The sequence below is a fragment of the Brassica napus genome, chromosome A9 (assembly GCF_020379485.1).
Source record: "Brassica napus cultivar Da-Ae chromosome A9, Da-Ae, whole genome shotgun sequence".
NCBI classification, from domain to species: Eukaryota; Viridiplantae; Streptophyta; class Magnoliopsida; order Brassicales; family Brassicaceae; genus Brassica; species Brassica napus.
This window is the reverse complement of record NC_063442.1, coordinates 5516280-5540230: the sequence shown is the minus strand read 5'-3', so window position 1 is coordinate 5540230 and position 23951 is coordinate 5516280. Positions and strand designations below refer to the sequence as shown.

At 32.9% G+C, this 23951-nt stretch overlaps 3 protein-coding genes and 1 non-coding gene across 5 annotated transcripts; 3 read left to right on the top strand and 1 right to left on the bottom strand.

The window, feature by feature from the left end:
- Nucleotides 1–2: 2 nt before the first annotated feature.
- Nucleotides 3–2754, top strand: LOC106366290 (ATP-dependent DNA helicase DDM1). Its single transcript, XM_048739546.1, has 12 exons — nucleotides 3–19; nucleotides 98–287; nucleotides 381–556; nucleotides 690–759; nucleotides 835–1024; nucleotides 1102–1197; nucleotides 1289–1383; nucleotides 1458–1577; nucleotides 1670–1789; nucleotides 1882–1980; nucleotides 2074–2178; nucleotides 2262–2754. Exons 1-12 carry the CDS (start codon nucleotides 3–5, stop codon nucleotides 2493–2495), a joined length of 1512 nt encoding a protein of 503 aa, XP_048595503.1. The 3' UTR covers nucleotides 2496–2754.
- Nucleotides 2755–2816: 62 nt separating this feature from the next.
- TRNAE-UUC lies at nucleotides 2817–2888 on the bottom strand. Its single transcript has one exon. It is a non-coding gene; the product is annotated as a tRNA-Glu (tRNA).
- Nucleotides 2889–2969: 81 nt separating this feature from the next.
- On the top strand, nucleotides 2970–6709 carry LOC106366291 (succinate dehydrogenase [ubiquinone] flavoprotein subunit 1, mitochondrial-like). Of its 2 annotated transcripts, none has more exons than XM_048739543.1 (15): nucleotides 2970–3224; nucleotides 3365–3526; nucleotides 3606–3693; nucleotides 3784–3930; nucleotides 4028–4168; nucleotides 4246–4331; nucleotides 4419–4511; nucleotides 4597–4660; nucleotides 4756–4899; nucleotides 5034–5221; nucleotides 5328–5502; nucleotides 5608–5778; nucleotides 5870–5939; nucleotides 6049–6169; nucleotides 6294–6709. In XM_048739543.1, exons 1-15 carry the CDS (start codon nucleotides 3129–3131, stop codon nucleotides 6432–6434), a joined length of 1887 nt encoding a protein of 628 aa, XP_048595500.1. In that variant the 5' UTR covers nucleotides 2970–3128; the 3' UTR covers nucleotides 6435–6709. The 2 variants fall into 2 exon arrangements, with proteins under 2 accessions (XP_048595500.1, XP_048595502.1); XM_048739545.1 differs by having other exon boundaries at nucleotides 2977–3224; nucleotides 3368–3526.
- Nucleotides 6710–16568: 9859 nt separating this feature from the next.
- Nucleotides 16569–18846, top strand: BNAA09G52580D. The gene is made up of 2 exons (XM_013803785.3): nucleotides 16569–17443; nucleotides 17587–18846. The coding sequence occupies exons 1-2, from the start codon at nucleotides 16982–16984 to the stop codon at nucleotides 17641–17643; spliced, it is 519 nt and encodes a 172-aa protein (XP_013659239.2). The 5' UTR covers nucleotides 16569–16981; the 3' UTR covers nucleotides 17644–18846.
- The last annotated feature ends 5105 nt before the right edge of the window (nucleotides 18847–23951 follow it).

The following is a 23951-nucleotide window of genomic DNA, read 5'->3' as shown; positions in this document are numbered from 1 at the left end:
GGATGAATGAGATCGCCAGGTACTCTCTTGACCATTTGTGTTTATCTAGATGTCAAGCTTTGGGGTCGTTTTCATTTTTTCCCCCCTTGTTGAATAGGTTCACGCCTTCCATCAATGCAATAATCTACCATGGAGATAAGAAAAAAAGGGATGAGCTCAGGAGGAAGCACATGCCCAAAACTGTTGGTCCGAAGTTCCCCATAGTCATCACTTCTTATGAGGTTGCTATGAATGATGCTAGAAAAAATCTGCGGCACTATCCATGGAAATATGTTGTGATTGATGAGGTAATTTTCCAGATTGACTGGTGTCTTAGGCACATTAGTTTCTATGATCAAGATAGTCCTTCTAACTTATAAGTTTGTTCTTGCATCCTATAGGGCCACAGGTTGAAGAACCACCAATGTAAATTGCTGAGGGAACTTAAACACATGAAGATGGAGAACAAACTTCTGCTGACAGGAACACCTCTGCAAAATAATTTGTCTGAGCTTTGGTCCCTGTTGAATTTTATTCTGCCTGACATCTTTGCATCACATGACGAATTTGAATCCTGGTACGAACTTGGCCTTTTTTCTACTGTTTTCTGTAATTAGCATGTTGTCTTTTGTTTTTTTATAGCAAAACAGTTGCCATCTTTTTTACATTTATTCCTTAAATATTCAGCTAATAATTTGAGTACTTTATAGGTTTGATTTTTCTGAAAAGAACAAAAGTGAAGCAAGTAAGGAAGAAGGAGAAGAGAAAAGAAGAGCTCAAGTATGAACAATTATGATTAATTTCAGTAGATTTCTTTGATTGTACATATCATGAGAAGAGTAAATTTTTGTCTAGGTTGTTGCGAAACTTCATAATATACTACGACCTTTCATCCTCCGAAGAATGAAATGTGATGTTGAGCTCTTACTTCCGAGGAAAAAGGAGATTATTATTTATGCTACAATGACGGATCATCAGAAAAATTTCCAGGATCATCTTGTGAATCGCACGTTGGAGGCACACCTTGGCGAGAATGCTATCCCAGGTACTTGTTTTTCTGTGTGTTTTATGCTTTACAGTTTGCCTCTTCTGCATTGCTTTCTTCATCCCTTATACTTTCAGGTCAAGGCTGGAAGGGAAAGCTTAACAATCTGGTTATTCAACTTCGGAAGAACTGCAACCATCCTGACCTTCTTGCGGGGCAAATAGATGGTTCATGTATGTCACTGTGCCTTCTTAGTTCATGGAAACAAATGATTTTTTTTTTTCTTTATTATTGATCTGTCTAATTGTTTTCTTTTCTTGACAGATTTCTACCCTCCAATTGAAGACATTGTTGGACAGTGCGGTAAATTCCGCTTATTGGAGAGATTGCTTGTTCGGTTATTTGCCAAAAATCACAAAGTATGTTTTAGAATCCCCTGGCTCGTAGCTCATTTCCCATGAGACCTTTTCTAATTTTTTTTCCTGATGAGCAGGTCCTAGTCTTCACCCAATGGACAAAAATTCTGGACATTATGGATTACTACTTCAGTGAGAAGGGGTTTGAGGTTTGCAGAATCGATGGCAATGTGAAACTGGATGAAAGGAGAAGACAGGTTTTTCCTTTGCTCAAGCTGATTTTCCATATAAAAAGTATTCTTACCATATCATAACCACAAGGTCTCAGTCTCTTTCTCTTATGAAATAGATTGACGAATTCAATGATGAAAAGAGCAGCTGTAGAATATTTCTTCTCAGTACCAGAGCTGGAGGACTCGGGATTAATCTTACTGCTGCTGATACATGTATCCTCTACGACAGCGATTGGGTAATCAAAATTAGTCTATTTTCTAAGAATTTCTTCCCTGGTCTTGTTTCTGTCGGGTGGTGTCTAACTGTTGTTACCTCATCATTCTCCAGAACCCTCAAATGGACTTGCAAGCCATGGACAGATGCCACAGAATTGGTCAGACAAAACCTGTTCATGTTTACAGGCTTGCGACGGCTCAGTCAGTAGAGGTGAAAATTTTGATATTTCATCAGTCAACTTATACTCTCTCTAGGTCGGTGAGATTGTTGTCTACTGAGACTTGTTTATGACATTTTTCTCAGGGCCGAGTTCTGAAACGAGCGTACAGTAAGCTTAAGCTGGAACATGTGGTTATTGGCAAAGGGCAGTTTCATCAAGAACGTGCCAAGTCTTCAATACCCCTAGAGGTTTAGTTTCTCTCAGAACCAAATCCTTTTTTTAAAATACCCCCCATATTTTAGTAAAAGGCTTGAACCAAACAAACACACAGGAAGAGGACATACTGGCATTGCTTAAGGACGATGAAACTGCTGAAGATAAGCTGATACAAACCGATATAAGTGAGGAGGATCTTGACCGGTTGCTTGACAGGAGTGACCTGATGATTACTTCACCAGGAGAGACAGAACCAGAAGCTGGTGAAGCTTTTCCAGTGAAGGGTCCAGGTTGGGAAGTGGTGCTGCCTAGTTCAGCTGGAGGGATGCTGTCTTCCCTCAACAGTTAGGACCTCGCATTGAAAACCACTTCGGTGTGTTTTATTTTTCCGGAACATGACCGGTTACTTTTGCCTGAAAGGGCTTTGGTCATTAGAGACATCGGAAGTTTTTGTAAGTTCAGTAGACACTTGGAAACCTTTGGAAACATGAGAGTAAGGGAGTGGTGTTTTACGAGGCTCTCATGTGATTAAAAACAATTGGCCTTCTGCTTTTGTGGATATTTTATTTTTATTTGGCAGTTGCAAGCTTTTAGAGAAGTTTAGAACATGTAATGGTGCACTGATGTGAGTGTTTAAGTAAAATCAACAATTCGCAAAACTAAAAAAAAGCTCCGTTGCCGGGAATCGAACCCGGGTCGCCTGGGTGAAAGCCAGGTATCCTAACCGCTGGACGACAACGGAATTGATGTCCTAGCAACGTGATAAACAAAAATAATGAGTAACGTAAACCGGTGTAACGTAATAATGGTATGAGAGTAAGGGTAGCAACGGAATTTAAGGAGTCATCATCGTGTTCCATTTTTCTTTTTGGAAGCACCTCGGTGTCTGCTCTCACTCCGTTCGCTCGTGAGTTCATTTCTACGGATTTGCATTGATACATACAACTGATCCGCTTGTGTATTCTTCAATACGAAGAAGAAGATGTGGCGCTGCGTCTCTCGTAGCCTCCGAGCTCCTTCATCAAGGACCTCACTCTCTGGATCTCGCTTTTCTAGATTCTTCTCCTCCTCCTCCTCTGTAAGATCTCTCACTTCCTTCTCCTTAGTTTTCCGTTTGTGCATTTGGTTTTATTCAGGAACCATCGTTTTGAGGATGTTGATCGAGTCCCGTTTCGTAATTGCTTTTGTGCTTATTTTATATAATCCATATGTATGTAGCAGACGGGTGATTACACGATAGTGGATCACACCTATGACGCGGTGGTTGTTGGAGCTGGTGGTGCTGGCCTTAGAGCGGCCATTGGATTATCTGAGCATGGCTTTAACACCGCTTGCATTACCAAGCTTTTCCCCACCCGCTCCCATACCGTCGCTGCTCAGGTATATTTTTGTTACTATTCGATTATAAAATGGATGTTTGGGTTTTTTCTTTGAGATTTGATCTTTATGTGATTTGCAGGGTGGTATAAACGCTGCACTGGGAAACATGTCTGAAGATGATTGGAGATGGCACATGTATGATACTGTTAAAGGCAGTGACTGGCTTGGTAATCTCCCTCCTCCTTGCCTTTTCTATTAGTTAATTGATCTTGCTTTTTAATTGATCTTGAGTTTCTTTTCTTTTCTTATTTGTGTAGGTGATCAAGATGCTATCCAGTACATGTGTAGAGAGGCACCAAAAGCAGTGATTGAACTTGAGAACTACGGCCTTCCTTTTTCCCGTACTGAAGAGGGTAAAATCTACCAGCGTGCCTTTGGTGGTCAGAGTCTCGACTTTGGCAAAGGTGACTTTGTCTACACTCTTATTGACCTTCGACTTATTCTCTTTTTTTTTAGAAAGGATTTTATCATATTGGCTTTCTTTTTTTATTCTATCATCAGGTGGTCAGGCCTATCGTTGTGCTTGCGCTGCTGATCGAACTGGACATGCTCTCTTGCATACCTTATATGGACAAGCTATGAAGCATAACACACAGTTCTTTGTTGAATACTTCGCTCTGGATTTGCTCATGGCTAGTGATGGTATGTATATCGGATATCTCTTTATTTTATTTGTACCTTCTGTTAGTATTTATGCAACATTGTTATCCGATCTGCAGGCACTTGCCAGGGTGTAATTGCACTAAACATGGAAGACGGAACACTGCATCGTTTCCGCTCTGCACAAACAATTTTGGCCACTGGGGTGAGCTAATTTTGAGTAGCTTTATATGATAATTTTTTTTTCAAGAAGTGCAAATATACTTAACATGATGGCTCATGTTTCTCCCAGGGTTATGGCAGAGCATACTTCTCAGCAACCTCAGCACATACTTGCACAGGAGATGGCAATGCCATGGTTGCACGTGCCGGTCTTCCACTCCAGGTTTGCCACCTGTTTCGTTTTGAGATTAATGGTGAACAATGTCTTTTTCGCGCTAATAATGTTATTGTCTAACAACTTTATGCAGGACTTGGAGTTTGTTCAGTTCCACCCAACTGGTATATATGGAGCCGGATGTCTCATCACTGAAGGTTAGCGTCTTCTCCTCACATGCACGAATCTGTTTTGCAAGATAAAGATTTAATGTGTGTTCGCGACATTTACATTGTCTATTATACAATTGCAGGATCTCGAGGTGAAGGTGGCATCCTTAGAAATAGTGAAGGTGAACGTTTTATGGAACGATATGCTCCAACTGCCAAGGATCTTGCATCAAGAGATGTTGTCTCCAGATCTATGACTATGGAAATCAGGGAAGGTCGTGGTGTAGGTATGCTTTCCTTAGAACTAGTTTTAGTTTTTTGGAGAAACTCTCGTTGCATGTCTTTGTGCTGTATCCAAGATTAATTTTGTGATATGTTTAGTTTTTAATACTCATTTTGGATCTGTTGCTAATATTGCCAGGACCGCATAAGGATCATATCTATCTCCATTTGAATCATCTTCCACCAGAAGTTCTGAAAGAAAGGCTTCCTGGAATCTCTGAGACAGCTGCAATCTTTGCTGGTGTTGACGTTACTAAAGAGCCAATTCCAGTTTTGCCCACTGTCCACTACAACATGGGTGGTATTCCAACAAATTACCACGGCGAGGTAAGAATAGGAGAAGCCTTTGAAGAAGTTTTGCTGAAATTTGTGTAGAGTTAATCAATGAGATGCACTAGAAGTCGAGAGTAATTATTTTTGTTTTGTCGTGCAGGTAGTGACCATAAAAGGAGATGATCCAGATGCAGTGGTTCCTGGGCTTATGGCTGCTGGGGAGGCAGCTTGTGCATCTGTTCATGGTGCCAACAGGCTTGGTGCAAATTCTCTCCTCGATATTGTTGTGTTCGGCCGTGCTTGTGCAAATAGGGTTGCAGAGATAAGCAAACCAGGTTAGTCACATTTGAGGAACTCTCGAGAGTGTAGTATCATTAATATATATATAAAAGGAATAGTCTGCTGTGATGTTTTTAATTGCCTTATTCCGAATGGTGCAGGTGAGAAACAGAGACCTCTAGAGGAGAATGCAGGTAAGAAGACGATCGAATGGCTGAACAAGTTAAGACACTCAAGCGGGTCGCTTCCTACATCAAGTATCAGATTGAACATGCAGAGGATTATGCAGAACAATGCAGCTGTCTTCCGCACCCAAGAAACACTGGAAGAAGGTAAAGTAGATGAGAACTTGTCTTAACCTATTATAGTGAATTCAGAGCTCTATCTCACCTGCAAAGGCCACCAATTCTTAAATAATTGCAGGTTGTCAGTTGATCGACAAGGCATGGGAAAGTTTCGAGGATGTCCAGGTTAAAGATCGGAGTTTGATATGGTAAAAAAAAGAAGAAAATATACTTTTATCATTGTGAATCGATATTATTAATTATTAATGTAAATTAACGGTGTGGTAAAACTCTTGAGGCTATATGTGGTGAGTGCAGGAACTCTGATCTGATAGAGACAATAGAGTTGGAGAACCTTCTGATAAACGCGTCCATAACAATGCATTCAGCGGAAGCACGAAAGGAAAGCAGAGGAGCACATGCTCGGGAGGATTTCACGGTTTCATTCTCTTCCTCTTAAAACATTCATATATATATATACACGACTATATCATATAGCGATGAAGATGATGGTGATGATAGAGAACCAGCACTCAAATATATATAATGACTTGTGTGCGCAGAAAAGGGAGGATGGAGAATGGATGAAGCATACATTGGGGTACTGGGAAGATGAGAAAGTGAGGTTGGAGTATAGGCCTGTTCACATGGACACTCTCGACGATGAGATTGAGACTTTCCCTCCCAAAGCTCGCGTCTATTGATTTCTCTTCCCTCAAACAAGCTAAGCAAGCTGCAGCTCTTCTTTAGGTGTCATCGGAATAATAATATCAGAAGAAAAAGAGGGAACTGGGAGAATACACAAAGGAGCGTTCCTCGTCCTCTGAGTTTTACATTTTTACACCTGAATGGTTGTGAGTAATAAAATGAGAAAAACCGTTAATTTGGTTGGTATAATTCTCTTTGATATCACTTTCTTGTTAGCATTTTCACTGTCTCCGACTATTCTCTTTGATATTACTGTTATTTTACCGTGAAAGCCGTGCACGTCTCAGAATCCCTCAAAGCCGTACTCCATCGTCCGAACACAACGAGTCCAACATGTAAAGAACTGATTCCAAACACTCTAGTCCTAAACAAGGCAACACATCGACTAACTGGGAACAGCCTCGACACTAACCATCAAGTTCCTAACTTGTCTATGAACCGAGATCGATTTGAGCAGTGCCAAAGGCAGGTGAGACGCTATAGGCAAATACATGGCGGAAGACAAAAATATTAAATGTTGTTGTATATATGAAGGCTCTGTGCCAATGTGAATTATAACGGAAAGAATAAACCTAAACTATTACAAGTGGTCCTTGAACTCATTTTTGGTAATTTCCTCTGCTCCATTCTTTTACTAACTATGAGATGAACATGTACTCCTATGCAAACTCCTCGTCGCTAGTCTGCTTCTCCTGCATTTGAGGCGGTTGTGGCAGCGGCTGAGAAGCATGTGTCGTCATGTATACCATACGCAGAACTGTTATTCATCCCCGACTCAAACTCAGCATCCATTTGATGATTTTGCTCGTGCTGCTTGTTGAAAACTCGAGTCCTCATTGTTGTCAAACTGTGATGATGCGGCTGCTGCGGTTGCGTGTAACCCCAGTGCTGCTGCGGTTGAGACATAACACTCGTCTGCGTTTCAAACGCTTGCTGCGGTTGCAAGAAACCGGGAAGTTGCTGCGGCTGAGACATAACACCAGTCTGTGCTTCATACGCTTGCTGCGGTTGCAAGAAACAATTCTTCCCACCATACCAACCTAGGAAATAAGTTAACTAAAAGTTAAGTTGGGACATTTTACTAAATCTGTTATCTCCACTAAGTTTCTAATCATTACAATTTGATTATTATTTCGTTTTATTTTAATGTATTTTAGTTTGTGATAAAAAACTTATATTAAAGTTAAATATAATAAAGGAGTTATAATATTTTAAATAACACAAACAAACATAAATTACATAAAAATTTATAAAAACAATCTTAAAAATGATAAAACAGAATATCAAACTATAATCGTAATAATAATTAAGTAAGCCTTAATCTTCACTTAATAATGTGCCAAATGTTTTCCATATATGCTCAACCAAATCAAATTTTAATTGGTGATACATATTTCGATTACAAACTCGAATCCGATTACCAAGAATGTTAGCTATAATAGCAGGCATATTTGTAGAATATGTAAGAGATACAAAATGTTATGATACTTGATAAGCTAAACATGAAGTCTATATATAGAGAAAAAAAATAATAAGTATACATAATTATTTTTAAATATCAAATCTTAGTAATATTTTTTAGTTTTGAAATTTATATTTTAGTACCTTTATATTAATTAAAAACCTAAATACTATTATTCTATTAGACTTCAATTATTTCAATTTAATATTATATATTTTTATATTTATATAAACATTATATATTGTGACTATATTTACATAAATTTTCCAAAGTTTTATTATCTTATTGTATTCTTAAATTGTATTATATTTTACACTGACCAGACTTAATATGATGAAATTTCTTAATTATCATATTTAGTAATTTATTGAATATTAAATCATATAGTTTTTACCGCAATTCCCAATGTTACAAACTTGCAAGACATCACACACACACACAACAAAACTTGCATTAGAACAATTGAAGCATGTTGGGGTTATGCTCTGTTTCCTCTTCAGTGATTCTCAGATTCTTCCTTTTTGATCATAAGAAAACAGTTCTTTTGTCACATCTCACCTCTAGATTCTCTAGGTTCTTCACTGAATATAGCCTTTGATAAAACAAAATAAATAGTAGTCATTAACGGCCTCAATATATATTGATGTGCATTAATTCAACTTCTTAACAATTTCTAGAAATTTCCCCCTAATTGGACCTTGGGAGTTTACAATGTTAAATTAAGAAGCTTCCCTATTAACGTGAACTAGATTTTGACCCGCGCAGGCGCGCGGGTATATATTTTGAAAAATATATTGATATTTGTTTTTTATGTAAATATTAGAGTTTTACAAAATGAATCCAAGGAACAGAACCGATACCGATCCGAAAATATAGTACCAAACCCGAACATAAATTGATTAAATATTCGAATTATTCAAAAATTTGTTATTTAGAGAACCAAATCTAATCCGAACCGAAGTATTTGAGTACCCGAATTTATCTAAAAAATAGATTTATATACTTATATATATATATATATTAATTATTTTTAGATTTAACGTATATAAAACATTAAAAATGATATTTTTAAATTGGTTTAAAACTTGAAAATATATATATATATATATATATATAGTCAAAAGTAAATATCTGCAATAGTTAAAGTATACTCAAATCACCAAAAATACTTAAAATAATTATTGATTCCGTATCCCAAATTTTAAATCAAGCCAATTGATATGTTAAGCTAAGGTATTCTGACATATGTTATTCAAATTTATAGGTAATATATTATTTTATTTAAAGATTTTGAGAAATTTAAAATAGATAATGATTTAAAACTTTAAAAATAATTTAAATGGGTTATCCAAACGCGAACCAACCCCGCAAAGATCCGAATCAAACTCAAACCAAAATTTAGAAACATCCTAACAGGGCTTAAATCTTTGATCCCGAAAACCCGAAACACAAACCGATCAGAACCAAACCCGTATGGGTGCCTGAAATCCCATCCCTATTCATTATTATATATCGTATACTGTTATCATATAATTAATCGTATTTTATATGTATCATCATATAAGTAATCATATAACTAATAGTATTTTATCCGTACCATCATATAAATAATTACATATATAATATTTTTAAAACTTAATATGAAATATAAAAACCATAATTTGAGTTGGTATTTCAAATTGGGCTTTGTATTGTATTTTTATTATATATATTGACAACATTTTTTTATAATAGTTATTGAAAAATAGTTTAGTAAAAATCCATTTTTGAATATATGTATTATTTTTTAATCAATTTTTGATATAAATCAACTTTAAATTATTATTTTGATTTGAAATATGTGTATAAAGTTTAAATTTTGTTTTATGGTTAGTTTAGAAAAGAAAAAGTTTTAGCCAATTAGATTGACCCGTTTTCGTATATTTTAAATCTGGCCCAGATAGATAGTTTCTTATAATATGATGGACTTTTAATTTTTCTTAATTACATAAGCCCATTACTTTTTTTTAATACTACTATCCTTGTTTCCAAACAAAATTAATTTTTTTTAAAAGACTACAATTCATGTTTCCAAACACTCCAAATTTTTTTAATAATCCTATTCAAGTCTCCAAACACTCCAATTTTGTACTTGAGTTTTAATAAGATAGATAATAATAATTTAAACAGGGAAGAATCGTATTTGGTCAGTGGTAGATATACGTAGCACATACTCCAATTAATTCCCTACAGCTCATTGCTTCCATTTGTCAGCCTATCCGATGCCGACCATATTGAAGTCTTTTATTTTTAAAATTATTTTTTGATTATCAATTGCTTGATAAAATAATTCAAAATACAACAGTATAACCCCGCACGTACGCCTCCGTAGTACCCTGTGAACATCTTTAGACGCATTAACTAGTACTAATTACTTTAAACATTATATATACAAAAATACATTATCATGAATTAATCATATACGGCCAACCCTTAACTTCTAGAAAAAAAATAGTTGTGGATATACTGCCGATGCATGTATAGGCCATTAGGGATCCAACACATACATATTATGACCTTTCTAAACGTTATATATCAAATATAAGTTTGACATCCTCACCGGTTTTTTTTTTTTTAATTTAACCACAGTGTCTGGCGACCGAGATTAACCGACTATTCTGTGGAATCCAGAAGTACAATGTTAAATTCTTGTGGCCAACAAAAATCGAACTGCAGGTTCACCGTATCAGGGTTATTCCTTAAGTGCTACTAGCCTAAGGTCCGTTGGTTACATCCTCACAGTTACCAACATATTTAACATGTTTACCAAAAAAACACATAATTATAAAAAAAAATTAAATATCACTAGATGCATATATTCCTAAATTATGACATCTTTGCAGCAATATATTAGTTTTATATTTATAATGTTTAGATGATATTCTAAATATTTTTATATCATCAAATATTATTTTAATATGTAGTCAGTAAAGTGACGACAAAAAATGTAGTCAGTAAAGTAAATGATCAAAATTAATGAAATAGAACGTCTCCTTCGAGACGCGTTGACGATTGCACTAGTGAGGCTTGTGTGTTGTGACCAATAGGCAATAGCCCATATGAAGTGGTAGATTCCTTGGGGTGACAGAATAGTGAGTGATACATACTTATATATGGATGATGATGGATTTATTTTGTTTTCACTTACATATGACAATTAATTTAAGAGTTTAATTTTGATGATAAAATGAAACATTTGTCTTAATCCTAATTTTAATATATATATAATATAAATTACATGACTTATAAATTATTAAGCTTAATCTAAAAAGTTAATGAGCTAATAATGGTTGTGAGAGCAACAATATATATATATATATATTTGATCAAAAAAAATATATTGTGTTTACTTGCTAACGGGTTAGGATGCCCCGTATGAATGGCCGATCGACTTTTGCTTATGATGAAGAAAACCAGAAGTAAATCATTTGCCAAGAATGCTAAAATGGGAGAACTAGAGAGACATTGAAGAGTTCTGTTTTCAAGTTAAGTTTGTCTTGGTTCACAATCACGTGATAAGAATGGGAGGACGGATGCGCTACAAATTCAATTTGTTGTTTTCGAAAGCACTTTAGTATTGTAGTTGGCTAAGCCAATAATGTAATTAGATTCTTATGATATAATCCAAATGTGAAATTCCAAATCTTATAAAATAGTGCACTAAATATTTTCAAAAAGGTCAAATCAATTATTTTGGAAATTAACAGAGAACTCTAACTTTGACCAGTCATTCGGACGAGAGCGGTGGGGCCTTAGCAAAAAGAAACGTGGCGTGAACCCACTTGCCACTAGCACCTGAGAAAAGCGCACTTAGAACCATGTGATTGACAACCGGTGTCCTTTTTTTTTTTTTTTGGTAGGAATATGGGAGTTAACTCCCAAGATTTATTCAAAAAAAACATAAAACCAGTCTACAATAGAGCTAGTCGTGGTCTAGAAGATCCAGCGACATCCTCTTGCATAACAGCAGCAACCTCCAACGGTGCCTCATCAAAACTATGTAAACCAAACGTAAGAGAAAATGCAAGATTGGCTAACCCGTCAGCTAAGCGGTACAACCGGTGTCCTTTGACTGCACGTTTCAATTTTTTATTTACTATAATCATTGTTAAAAGACTTTGTAGTATTAATATTTTTGAACACTTTTGTCATTTCCTATAGAGGTTTGGGTTCAAGTATTTAGCATAACCGAAGCTTTTTATCAGATAGTTCAGAAAATTAAATCAAATGCATAAGACCCCAAATTTTACAATATGCACAAATAATGCTTCCAAACATTGACAGTGCTTAGGCTAAAAACAGAAGGATTGTAGATAATAGATAAAACGTTTTCTTATTGCTACTATATAACAAGAATTCAAACCCTTTTTTTTTGTAACGCAGAAAATTTATAGTATTATAAACTATAATAAATATTACACCAACAACTAATAATTCTATTATTTTATAAAAAATTATGTCTGGCTGCACTATAATAAACTATCTTATAAAAGGCGTACTTGTTGTCAAAAAAAAATCGTACTCAATAGTATTCATTTATTATGTTGAATATTTTTGTTAATATTTTCTTTATTAACCTGTCTAATTTGATTTTTAAAAAATGATTCTTCTAGTATAAAAAGTCGAACTAATAAACTAATAGACTAAAGAAAGTTTCAATAAAATTCAACCCTTAAAAATATATAAAAATGTAGCAGAGCATATATATAGAAACTTCTTACATGCCCTTTCATGTTAACGACTTACATCATGATTAAATTTTGATTTCACACTAACTAAACGAATGTAAGATGATTAGTACCTAACATTCACGTAAGCATTTAGCCAATTAGAAAATTAGACGCAATAACAAAATTGTTCACTTTGGTTATCTCTCTATGTGTATACAGTATACGTTACGTAATGTAGTTGTGTATATATATATAGATGTAATTATATACTACTACTAAATGAGTGTAACAGAGGAAGCACGTGTGGTCAGGGAAAGGGTCGGCATCGCCAGCTAATAACACTATTTTCACTATTGGGTCAAACCGCACCCACTGCTCGAAATATTATGATTCATATATTTTTATATAAAACCTTCTAACTATGATATTGCTACAAAAAAATTGTCTTCAGTAAATTGTTTAATCTTATATATATCCATACCTGAAAAAAAAGTTACCAATAAAACAAAACAATTAGTTCATATACGTTTAACAAGTGGTTATTATTTTATAAATTTCAATTAATGGAAGATTGAGTTTCTTTGAATATAACATCGAACTCACACTGATGACACATTCTATCATCTTCTCTCTCTAGAAACCTCCATCTTCTCACTAAAGACCAGTTTTCTCTGAATTCCGTTTTTCCGGCCGACGACGGTGGGCTATCACAGACACGTCGTCGGTCGAGAGTTTGCTTTTTAATTATTATGTTTTGTCATCTCGGTTTGTATCGATTCGGATTCAGTGGTTCCTCTAAGCTGCATGTCCGTGGTTTTAAGTTCCAGTATTGCACCTTCTTATGGTGGTTGACTGGCTTTTCGACTCTGGGGTCGAGCCATTTTTTCTTCGATGGTGGTTGCTGGCTAAAGTATCGGATGATGGTGATGGTGTTGTCTGGTTCCCTCAAGAGTGCTCGAGGTGTGATGGGTTCGTTATCTTGGTTGATGGCCCGAGCTTAGAAGAGATCTCGATTCCAATCGATTGAAGCTCTCCAATGCCCAGGCGCATCGGTTGAAGAGGCCGATTCCACAAAACTCTAATATAGTCGTTGGAGGTAGTTTCGGTGGTTGTGGTTAAAATCCCAGATTGAATCCGGTGGTAAAGTCCTTTGGTTACGGCTGATGAAATTTAAGCCGGTAAAACAGTGGTGATCAGGATTCCGGTGTGGTTTCCTCTGTGTGTGGTTCGAGATCCGTCGGCTCCGATAGACGTTTCGGTGGTTTCCGGCGTAGACTTTTCAAGCGGTGAAAGCAGTGGGAATTTCGGCACGTGTCCTCTGTGTCTTTTCAATTTCGACACGTTGCTTGGGGTGGGTTTAATGGGGTCGATGTTTGGGCTTCTTTATGTTTTTTGGTGGACTTGTTTGTAGGCCCGTTTTACACATTTGTTGGTGGGTTTATGGTGTAATATATATATATATATATATAATAAAATTTAGATGGCAAAAAAAAAAAAACATCAAACTCACATAGTCGAGGAAATTAGTGGCTCAACGGCTCAATGCATCATCTATCATTTTTGGAAACAAAGAAATAATGTGATGCACAACCACCTTGTCCTGCCACCCATCGTTTTATTCAAGCTTATTGACAGAAAAATGCGCAATACTATAACAACAAGGAGAGATAGAAAGCAATTTCTCACCCTTATGGCTAAGAGCAGCATTATCGTACAAAAAAATGAGGTGCTTAGTCCTATGTACCCCAAAAAAATGCCAAACAACGATGCTTTCAGCTGCAAAATAAACGCCGTGTTTTTTTTGTTGCTTCTGCTCTTCGAAGACTTCACCGATGCGTGGCAGTCCGTGATTAATTTTTTTTTTAATTTTTTTTAATCAGGTAAAAAAAATAAGCACTCCCTAATAGAGTGCTGGGACAAAGATGCTCTAAGTGGATGCGATGACTTGCGTTTTTCTAATCTTCATCTTTGTTGCAACTTTGTTTTTCCTTTTTTTCCAAGCATTTAACATAATCTAGATCTACAATGCTTGTAAATCTAATTTCATTTCTATGATATTTACCTTTAGCAACAAAAAAAAAAAATTTCTCACCATACAAGAGTAGCTGGAAATGTTGAAGCTTTAACTCACGTAGATGGACAATGTACAACAATACTTTTTACAAATCTTTGGTTGAGTTTATTGCACGAACATATGAGCTGAGATGACACTAGCTAAATTCATACACTTTCTGCACAAAAACAAAATAAGACGCTCTGGCTGTCCCAGAAGCTCATTAATACAGTTATTTTTTATATAAACTATTAAGAACATTGTAGAAAAAGGAGTGACGTTGCTTTCAAAGACACTTCCGTGGAAGAGATGCCATCTCTCCAAATCTGACTACTATGACACTTTCCTTTTATATCTCTTCTCCCTCATTTCTTTCCATTTTTATTAGTTTTATCAATTATTCAAATTTGAATCTTTCATTTTTTGGACCCACAATCATTTCTTACTTACCAATGGTATTTGTGAAGCTTGCAAAGCCCTAGAAGTGAAAAGTAAACTACACAAGGAGGTATCTTTTCATTATTCCACTAGAATTGAAAAGTAAATGCAGGTTGACCAATTATATTTTTCGTAATTAGGTTCTTTCTCTCTCTCTCTCTCCGATAAAAACATTAAGTAAAACAATAACAATGAATATAATACGTAGTAGTAACTAAATACCATACTAACCATACTATTGAAGGGAGTATTAAGTTATCATATCCTGAGGAAGCCTCCCGCAATCATCCGATAACGCTTTAAAATAAATCATCCATGGAGATTTTACTCTATATGTTTTGTTAATTAGATGGCGACTCTAAATTAATTTTTAAAAGTTAGCTGCGTACATGGGTATTTGTTTTTTTTGTTCTGAAACAAAACAAGCAAAGAGGTATGTGACTCTTCGCAACTTCTTAACAGTTTTTTTCCATAAACATTAATAATATTTTTAACATAACCTTAATACTGGTCAATAGGAGTATATTACAAAAAAACAGTGCCTTAACTTTTTTTTGGGTCAAAACAGTGCCTTAACTTTAGTTTTATTGTTAGTATAAATAGTTCCTCCTTTTTTTTTGTTCACAGTAAATATAGTTCCTCCTAAATGAAAATGAAATCTACTATCAACGTATTCATAACTAGGAGACACACACAGTTATTACGTTATGACAAAACATCATACCATACGTTCACGATCTGACTTGGCAATGCATGCCACTTTTAGTGCTGGGAATATGAATCATTATCCGTGGGCCCCGCCCCATTTGATCCGCTGCGGGGCGGGTGCGGATCGAGTGATTTGAAAAATTTGGTTCGCGGGTGCGGGTGCGGGTTGAGTGATTTTTATGCGGAGCGGGTGCGGGTCAGCCAAAATTCAGTGCGGGTACCCGCCAACCCGCAAAAACTAAAAAAGAAAAGATTTTTTTTTAAAAATATTATTTTTAAATAGAAAATTTTTGAAAAATAATTTAATTTTAATTATAAATAGATTAATATTTATTATTTTTAATAAAAAATATTTAAAATATTAAATTTTATTGTTATTTTTAATAAAAAAATATTTAAAATATTAAATTTTATTGTTATTTTAATAAAAAATATTTAAATTAATAATTTTTAATATTATTAATATTATCCGCGGGTCTAGCGGATCACCCGCGGGTTTTAGCGGGGCGGGTGCGGATTTCATATTTTTTTCTTGCGGGTCAAGCGGGTCAAATTTTTTGAGTAAAAAAAATCAGTTTACCCGCGGGTTGGCGGGTCAGCGGGGCGGGTTTGACCCGCAACCCAGCTCTAGCCACTTTATATTTTAAATTCCTGTTATAAAAGGCCAAAATAGAATGAAAAAAAATAAATAGGATGAAAAAAAAGAAGGCCAAAATAGAATAAATAAAAATAAAAGGTGCTGATAAGTGTGCTAACGTCAAAACCAATTAACCACGTCCTACTATCCAAGTATGTTAAAAAAAACTATGCATTTCATGTCACAATATCAAAAATAATTACCAGAATCCACCAATAATTGAACTGTGTTTGAAACACTTGGATACAAAATTATATCCAATAAATAATTTCGCTTCAACAGTAACATCTGCCTTCAATAAAGATATCATTTTGATAAAAATTAATAGTATTATACACTATTTAGCTTATTATGGCTTTATCATTGATCCTTTGTGCAAAAGAACTAAATGAGTATTGGGTACTATATAATACTACTGTTACTGCACAAGGCTTCTCTGTGCAACTGACTGTCCCTACCAGAATTAAATCTCTATCTCTCTCCAAAAGAGTCTTTTAACTGAGTTTATAATTCGCCACAATAGAGCTCTGTCTCTAATGGCATGCTTAGAAATGTACAACTTCAGTGGTGGTGGTGACATAAGTCCTAGAATCTCTTTCTCTAATGATTTCGTTGAGACTAGGCCTGAGACGACGAAGACGCCAAGATCAAGCCCTCTCTCCAAACCAGAGGGTTCTTCCTCAGCTACTGATAACTTCGAGTTTTCTGTCTCCGACTACACAATGATGCCTGCTGATGAACTTTTCTCTAAAGGAAAGCTGTTGCCATTCAAGGAGACTAACCAAGTCCAGAGAACATTGAGAGAAGAGCTCCTCGTCGAAGATGAAGAAGAAAGTCCTCATGAAGCTACCAACATCTTCTCTCTCAAGCGACCCATCTTCTCATCTTCTTCCTCTAAGGGAAGGTGGAAAGGGCTTTTGAGCCTTAAGAGGACCCATGTTGGGTCTAAGAACAATGAAGAACCATTTCTTCACATGATCGATAACAAACAGTCTCAGGTATGTACTACTTTATCTCATATGAGTTTTTTCATAACGCCCACATTAATTTCTTCTGAGTATTGATGAGAGTTGTGTAATTTGCTAGTTTTATTAGATATAAAAATATAATTTTTTTTCCCTTCCAATTTTTGGGGTTTCAGGAAGCAATGGGTGGAAGAGAAGGCTTAAGTTGCAGGGGCATGAAGAAGAGTGTGTAGAGCTTGCAAAAAAAAGCTTCTGGTTAGTTTTTATTAAGCTAGGAACATGGTTGCTTCCATTTTTTTTCTTTAAATTTATTTTACATTTTATGTTAAACTTAGACCTGAAATGTTGTTTTAAAAAAAAATAGGCACTTATGTGCTGTTGAAGGGGATGGTTTATTTCATTACCTCTTTCCCACTACTCATGTTTCATCGATCTTGTGAAGGGATGTAATTTTATTTGGGTGTACAAAGGAAAAGGTAAAAAAAAAAAACAAGAGTGAGTAGTTCAGAAAATTTAGTTTCCAGTTTTAAAAATTGAAGTAACGCATATGACTTTTGTCATCGTCTTTATAGATCTACTCTCTGACGATTTATTACCATTCAACTCCAACTCATCTCTCGTTGACAGCATTATCTGCTGCCTGCGTAATGCATCAAAGATTCTGAAATAAGTAAAAACATATTGGTGTATTGTGTAGTTCATTAAGTTTTCCGATATGAAGTAAGTGTGTAAATACATGGTTTCAACAGTTCTGGCATTGGCGGTATTGACAGAAAGTTAATTTTGTTTTTATTTACCGCTATGTAATAAAATAGCAAGCTCTAAAAAAAATAATTTAATTTAAAGTAAAAACAATCTCTCTAATAAACCGGTAGAATAGACAGTATAATGGTATGACCAAATAGTTTGATACAAAAAAAATTGCAAACGTGTGTGCTTGTGATGGACTAAATCTAACCACTAATTTCTTTTTCATCTAAGTTTATCATCAAAGTGGAATGGAATGCAAAGCTGGTAGGTTACAAATCTCCAAAAGTATAAACTGAGAATGTGCGACTGAATGTCATTTATAGAGTAAAAATCTAATTACCAATCAAGTAAACACATATTTTCACTTATTTCCTCTAGTCACTATTCCAGTGGAGTAAAATGAAGACACATACATTAGAGTAAACACAATTTACTCCTGTTTTTGTTCTTTCCTATTTTAATTTTTCTTCTCTTTTTTTCACCTATTTATTTTCTTGCCATTTATTCCAAAATAACCAATCACACCTTGAAAAGAAGAAGAGCAACGCCAAAACAAAGAAAGATATACAATTCGACACAACAACAACAAGCGACTGGATTATCCATCTGCGAATGCAAGGAGGAAAATACCATACATAACCATAGGCATACCTTTGCACCTTAAACATTTGAAATAAAATAAGTCAGACTCTTGTCTCTTTGGGCCTATAATCGAAATATATAAATAAAATATCCACAGAAAGTCTGTAGAGCAATCGAAATTTGATCTGATATATTATTGGGCTTCTCTAACCCAATTAAGTAGCAAGCCTACATATATTCATACAATTTTCATCTGCAGGGAGAGGTACAAATATTTAAAATATTAAGTGAAAACACAATAAATAGTAGACAAATCAATACTATACTAAAAGGCAAATATAAGCCATGGAGAGGGTGTCCACGTAGGATAGAAAAATCAACCAATCAGAGAACCCGAAATTGCCACGTCATCTTATTTATTTTTTCGTAAAAAATGAAAAACAATGCAAAGGAAAGGATCGAACCCGGGTTATTATGACATTAATATAGGACAGTTACCACTAAGCCATTGAAACTTTCTTGAACACATATACAAGAACCACTAAGTATGTAATCACAAACTCTTATGTACAATTACAATAATATGAATTCAACTTTCAAGACTCCGATACTTTGTTTTGTAAAAAAAATAAGTAAATGACTAAGCTAATATATTCTTTGAAAGTGTGAGAACATTGAAAAATATGAAAAAGCATAGATTTTTGTTTTCGTGACAAAGTTAAGAATTTTGTAAAAGTAAGTTTAACATATAAATTTGTTGTATTCTAAGATGAAAAAATATAGATTTTTGTACAATTTTGACAAAATAACTCAAAACATAGTTCTCTAATGTCTTAATAAAATATTATTTAAGGGTGCAATAATTAAATATATCAATTCAATAAATTTTGTAATTTATAGACAAAACAATAACACAACAAATTTTGAAACATTTGTTTAACCTATCGATTTCTTTTCATGAGAATCCAACTGAATAAGATAAAAAAACAATTAGATTTACAAATATTTAATTACCATTTTATTCAATTTTGATTAATTTCAAATTGTAATAATGTATCTTTTTGAAGTTACAAAAAATAATGTTCTTTCTTTATTACACTAGCATTATATATAGTTTCTATATACACAAATAAATATAATATGACAACATAAGATTGCTTTCCCCGATTTATATGAAAACTTTTTAAGTTATCCACCTAAATCAATCAAATTGTTAGAATACAACAAATTAATATATAATTTTATTTTAAATTAAATTATTTAAAGGTGTATTTTCATTAAAAACAAAATAATAAATAAGTAAAAATGATTTGATGGTAATTTTTATGACATATATATATATATATATCAATTCAGTGAAAGAAATAGAAGCTTAATATGGAAAAAATCTTAAATACAAAAAAACTCTAAAAATTAACAAAAAAACTAACAAAAATTAAACTATGATATCACTTGAAAGTTTTTTAGACAATATTAATAAAATATTTTAGCGATAATTAGACAAATTTGATTTTTTTGCCAGCCAAAATTTTATTATTAATTAGCATCAATTATTTCAAGATGTTTAAGAAATGATGGACAAAAAAAATAGGATGGACATAAATGATATATGAACTATGAATAGTACTTTGTAAAGCTGATTTAGATAACACATCTGCACATCCATTTCCAGTCTTTTTGATGCCTAAATTCAATTACTTTAGAGTAGTTATTCCACAAAGAGATCGTATGAGATATTGTTTTGATATTCAAATTTGTTTTTTGACTTTTAAGAAGATTGATAACTGTAAAATGTCTTCTTCGAATATGATATGTCTATAACCGAATCCCCAACATGAGACAAGGTTGTTTAAAAAGTAAATAATTTTATTTTTCTTATATTATATAATAAATATATATTATTTACTGATAATAAAAATATAGTTATTCATCTATTACATATATCTATGCAAATATGTGAATCAAGTACAACAATCAAACAACATAATGATTTTCACAAAGAAAATTAAAAAAATATATTTATGTTATGTAGTCTTATTTTATATTCTTTAAATAATGTAATACAATATTATACATTATTTTCTTAGAATTGAGAAATACATATAATATCTTATCCGCGCGTAGCGCGGTTAAAAACTCTAGTGTATTTAACATTCGGTGCAAAAAGTGCAAAATGATACATATATACAAGATATGCATAAACGCAAAAAAAAAAGGAAAAGGAAAAGGAAAAAGAAGAGTGAATGGCCGCTAGGGCTTTGATTCGGAGTTAACTTTAATAGTTGTAAAGCTAGAGCTTCGGCTGTCTTTTGAATTATAATCTTGAGGTTTATTCTTATTCGTGTAATTAATATAGCAAATAAACTCAAGAATATTGACCTCTTTCAAAAAAGAAAACAAGAATATTTTCTTGTGATCGGAGACTGTGGTAGGCCGGCCCTTCATAGGACTTCCCTGCGTGTGGGAACCAACACAAAAGTCATCCTTTTCACTTTTCAACATGTAATGATATATGGCTGCAGGCGCACTTTTCATACATAGCACGAATATTCAGAAGTGTGGGATATTCCGACTGTCAAGTGTATAGCACGAGATACACATAGACTGTGATCGGTAAATATTAGAATAAATAGGAGTAAATAAATTAGGGTAAGTGGGAAGAAAATTTATGGGGTAAATAATAAAAGAAAAAGTAAATCACATCGAGCGTTAAGTGATTTACTCCTGAATAAACCATAAGAAAAATGATAAAAGAAATTTCACCCGATTGATTTAACCTTAGGAGTATAAATGTATATTTAACTCTTTAATAAAATATTTTGGTCATTTTGATCCTTATAGTTTATAAACGTTTTTAGTGCTATCTTAGGGTATCTGTCAGACATTAAATTATTTTTAATTTTTCATCAAAATATATATGATTGTCATTTCCTTAAACTTTTTGGAGACTCTGATGTATTGTAAATATTTTTATTTTATTTTTTCACTATAATCACTATTAATAGATAAAAATAATAAATAAATCTTTGAAGTAACTGAATAATTTCTTTCTGATTATAGAAAATTTGATCTTTTATATGATTAATATTTAATTATGCATCTTTTAAGTATACAAAAAATTACTTGATTAATATTTAATTATGCATCTTTCTGTTTCTTTTTTTAGTTTAATGATTAAATTTATTCCTTTCGAATAACAGTACAATATATATGTGAATTGTCTTTTTATTATAAAATAAAAAATTTCTTGTGGTCAATTTTATTATAATTAATTTATAATCAGTTATCTAATCTAGTAAACAAACATAATTATTTTTAAAAATATCAGTGACTTTAACCATTTTAACTTTTAGTGTTATAAGCTCATCAATAATATTGTCCTTGCAAATAATAATATGTAAGGTTTATCTAAGTCAAATATTTATTTCTAACAAAAATTCATTATCCCTTGTTATCTACATGTATAGCGTCTTATCAAACGAAACTGGATGTATATCAAATTACAGATTAAAAAGGATACATTTCCGCTCGATATTTCATGTCCATATAAACGTTAATCAAAACTATCTTAGCCAAAAAAATAAAACATCAATTCAAACTTTAATTCTGGTTTGTATTATAGCTTTTTAAGTTTATATTATAGCTTCCAAAAAGGTAAATTAAAAATCCTTTCTTCAAAAAAGGTTAACTAAATTCGTGAGCTTTGATGTTTTCATGTTTCATAATTAAAATGATTTATAGTATAGACTATAAACTACTTATATCGAAATCAACTGAATATGAGCGAACACTCTTGACTCCAGAGTTGGGTCTATACTTATTTGGTAATATAATAAAGACACTTATCAGAAAACTATATTATAGTGACAAACGACAAAGTAAGGATGAGTGGTAGGGAAGAGTTAGTGGTTAAGTTTTTTTCTGTGCGGTTAAGGTGATGGCGATGGTACCTTTGACTTGATTCTCCTCACTCATCGATGAACTAACTTTAGCTCTCGTTCGTTTTTAATACTTATCGTTCGTTTTTAAACACCTAGCGTTCTTTGACACAAAAAAAAAAAAAACACCTAGTGTTCATGATAAAATATGCGCTGTAATCCCCTATATATTATTTGAGAAGCATTGCAACATTTTTTTTGTAGCCACGTGTCATCATTAGAATGATTCTTAGAATCCTTAGAAAAATAGGTTGGTCCATCTAAATATATAATAAGTTTTTATTAAACCACAATAAATATATTATTAATGTGCTTCATTATTTCCTTAAATAAGATTACGGAATTTCCTAATGTGGCTAAAGTATATATGACAATTAATGATTTTGAATAATAAAGATTTGATAAAAATAAGTGTGTATTATACTTATATTTGTTTAATTTTAAGCGATTAAAATAAATTAAACAATCATAGTAACCATATAATAAAAATTAAAAAAATTATTTATATATTATATTTTGAATTTTAAAAAACGAGTATAAATTACTAAAACTGTTAAAAGTTTTACATTCAAATTTTGTGATCTATGATTTAAAACTTTTGTTATGACATGATACAAATAATTAAAAAATAATATAAGTTGAAAGTCTCATTTAATAAGTATCAAAAATAAAAGATATATAAATATATGTATCAGTTTAAATTAAACTATATGCCATATAAAAATACATAAATATCTTAATTTTGAAATTTACTTTGAACATTTTTTTGATAAAAACTTTGAAAAAATATTGACAACTTAATTTTTTAAAATATTATAAATTACTTAAACCATTAATTCTATAGTGAAAATTTTGTTATCACTAATTTATACTTTTTGCTATAACAGATACAAATAATAATAAAAAATATGAGCAAAAAACATCATCTAATAAATATTAATATTAAAATATACCATATATATGTTACTATCATTTAAATTTAATTATATATCATATCAAATAGAAAAAACATTTTTTAGATTTATAAAATTTATTTATATGTTCGCACCAATTTAATTATATAAGTAGTAGATAATGACTTTTTAATTATTCAATATATATTTATTATTTCATAATATGTTATAAACATATAATATATAAAATAATTTATATATATAATGTTCATCACGCGTAAGGCGCGGATCTTAACCTAGTTTATGATATTATTGTAGTAACAAGTATGGCGGCGTTGTCGGGCTCATTATAAGTTCAAATGATGATAGCTTAAAATT

Excerpts from the sequence above, each read along its gene's own strand:
- LOC106366290 (XM_048739546.1), top strand. Across the intron at positions 1,384-1,457 it reads TATTTGCCAAAAATCACAAA|GTCCTAGTCTTCACCCAATG; the intron begins GTATGTTTTAGA and ends CCTGATGAGCAG. Across the intron at positions 1,981-2,073 it reads CGACGGCTCAGTCAGTAGAG|GGCCGAGTTCTGAAACGAGC; the intron begins GTGAAAATTTTG and ends CATTTTTCTCAG.
- LOC106366291 (XM_048739543.1), top strand. The coding sequence starts at position 3,129 with ATGTGGCGCTGCGTCTCTCGTAGCCTCCGAGCTCCTTCATCAAGGACC. Across the intron at positions 3,931-4,027 it reads GAGTCTCGACTTTGGCAAAG|GTGGTCAGGCCTATCGTTGT; the intron begins GTGACTTTGTCT and ends TTCTATCATCAG. Across the intron at positions 5,503-5,607 it reads TGCAGAGATAAGCAAACCAG|GTGAGAAACAGAGACCTCTA; the intron begins GTTAGTCACATT and ends CGAATGGTGCAG.
- BNAA09G52580D (XM_013803785.3), top strand. The coding sequence starts at position 16,982 with ATGGCATGCTTAGAAATGTACAACTTCAGTGGTGGTGGTGACATAAGT. Across the intron at positions 17,444-17,586 it reads TCGATAACAAACAGTCTCAG|GAAGCAATGGGTGGAAGAGA; the intron begins GTATGTACTACT and ends TTGGGGTTTCAG.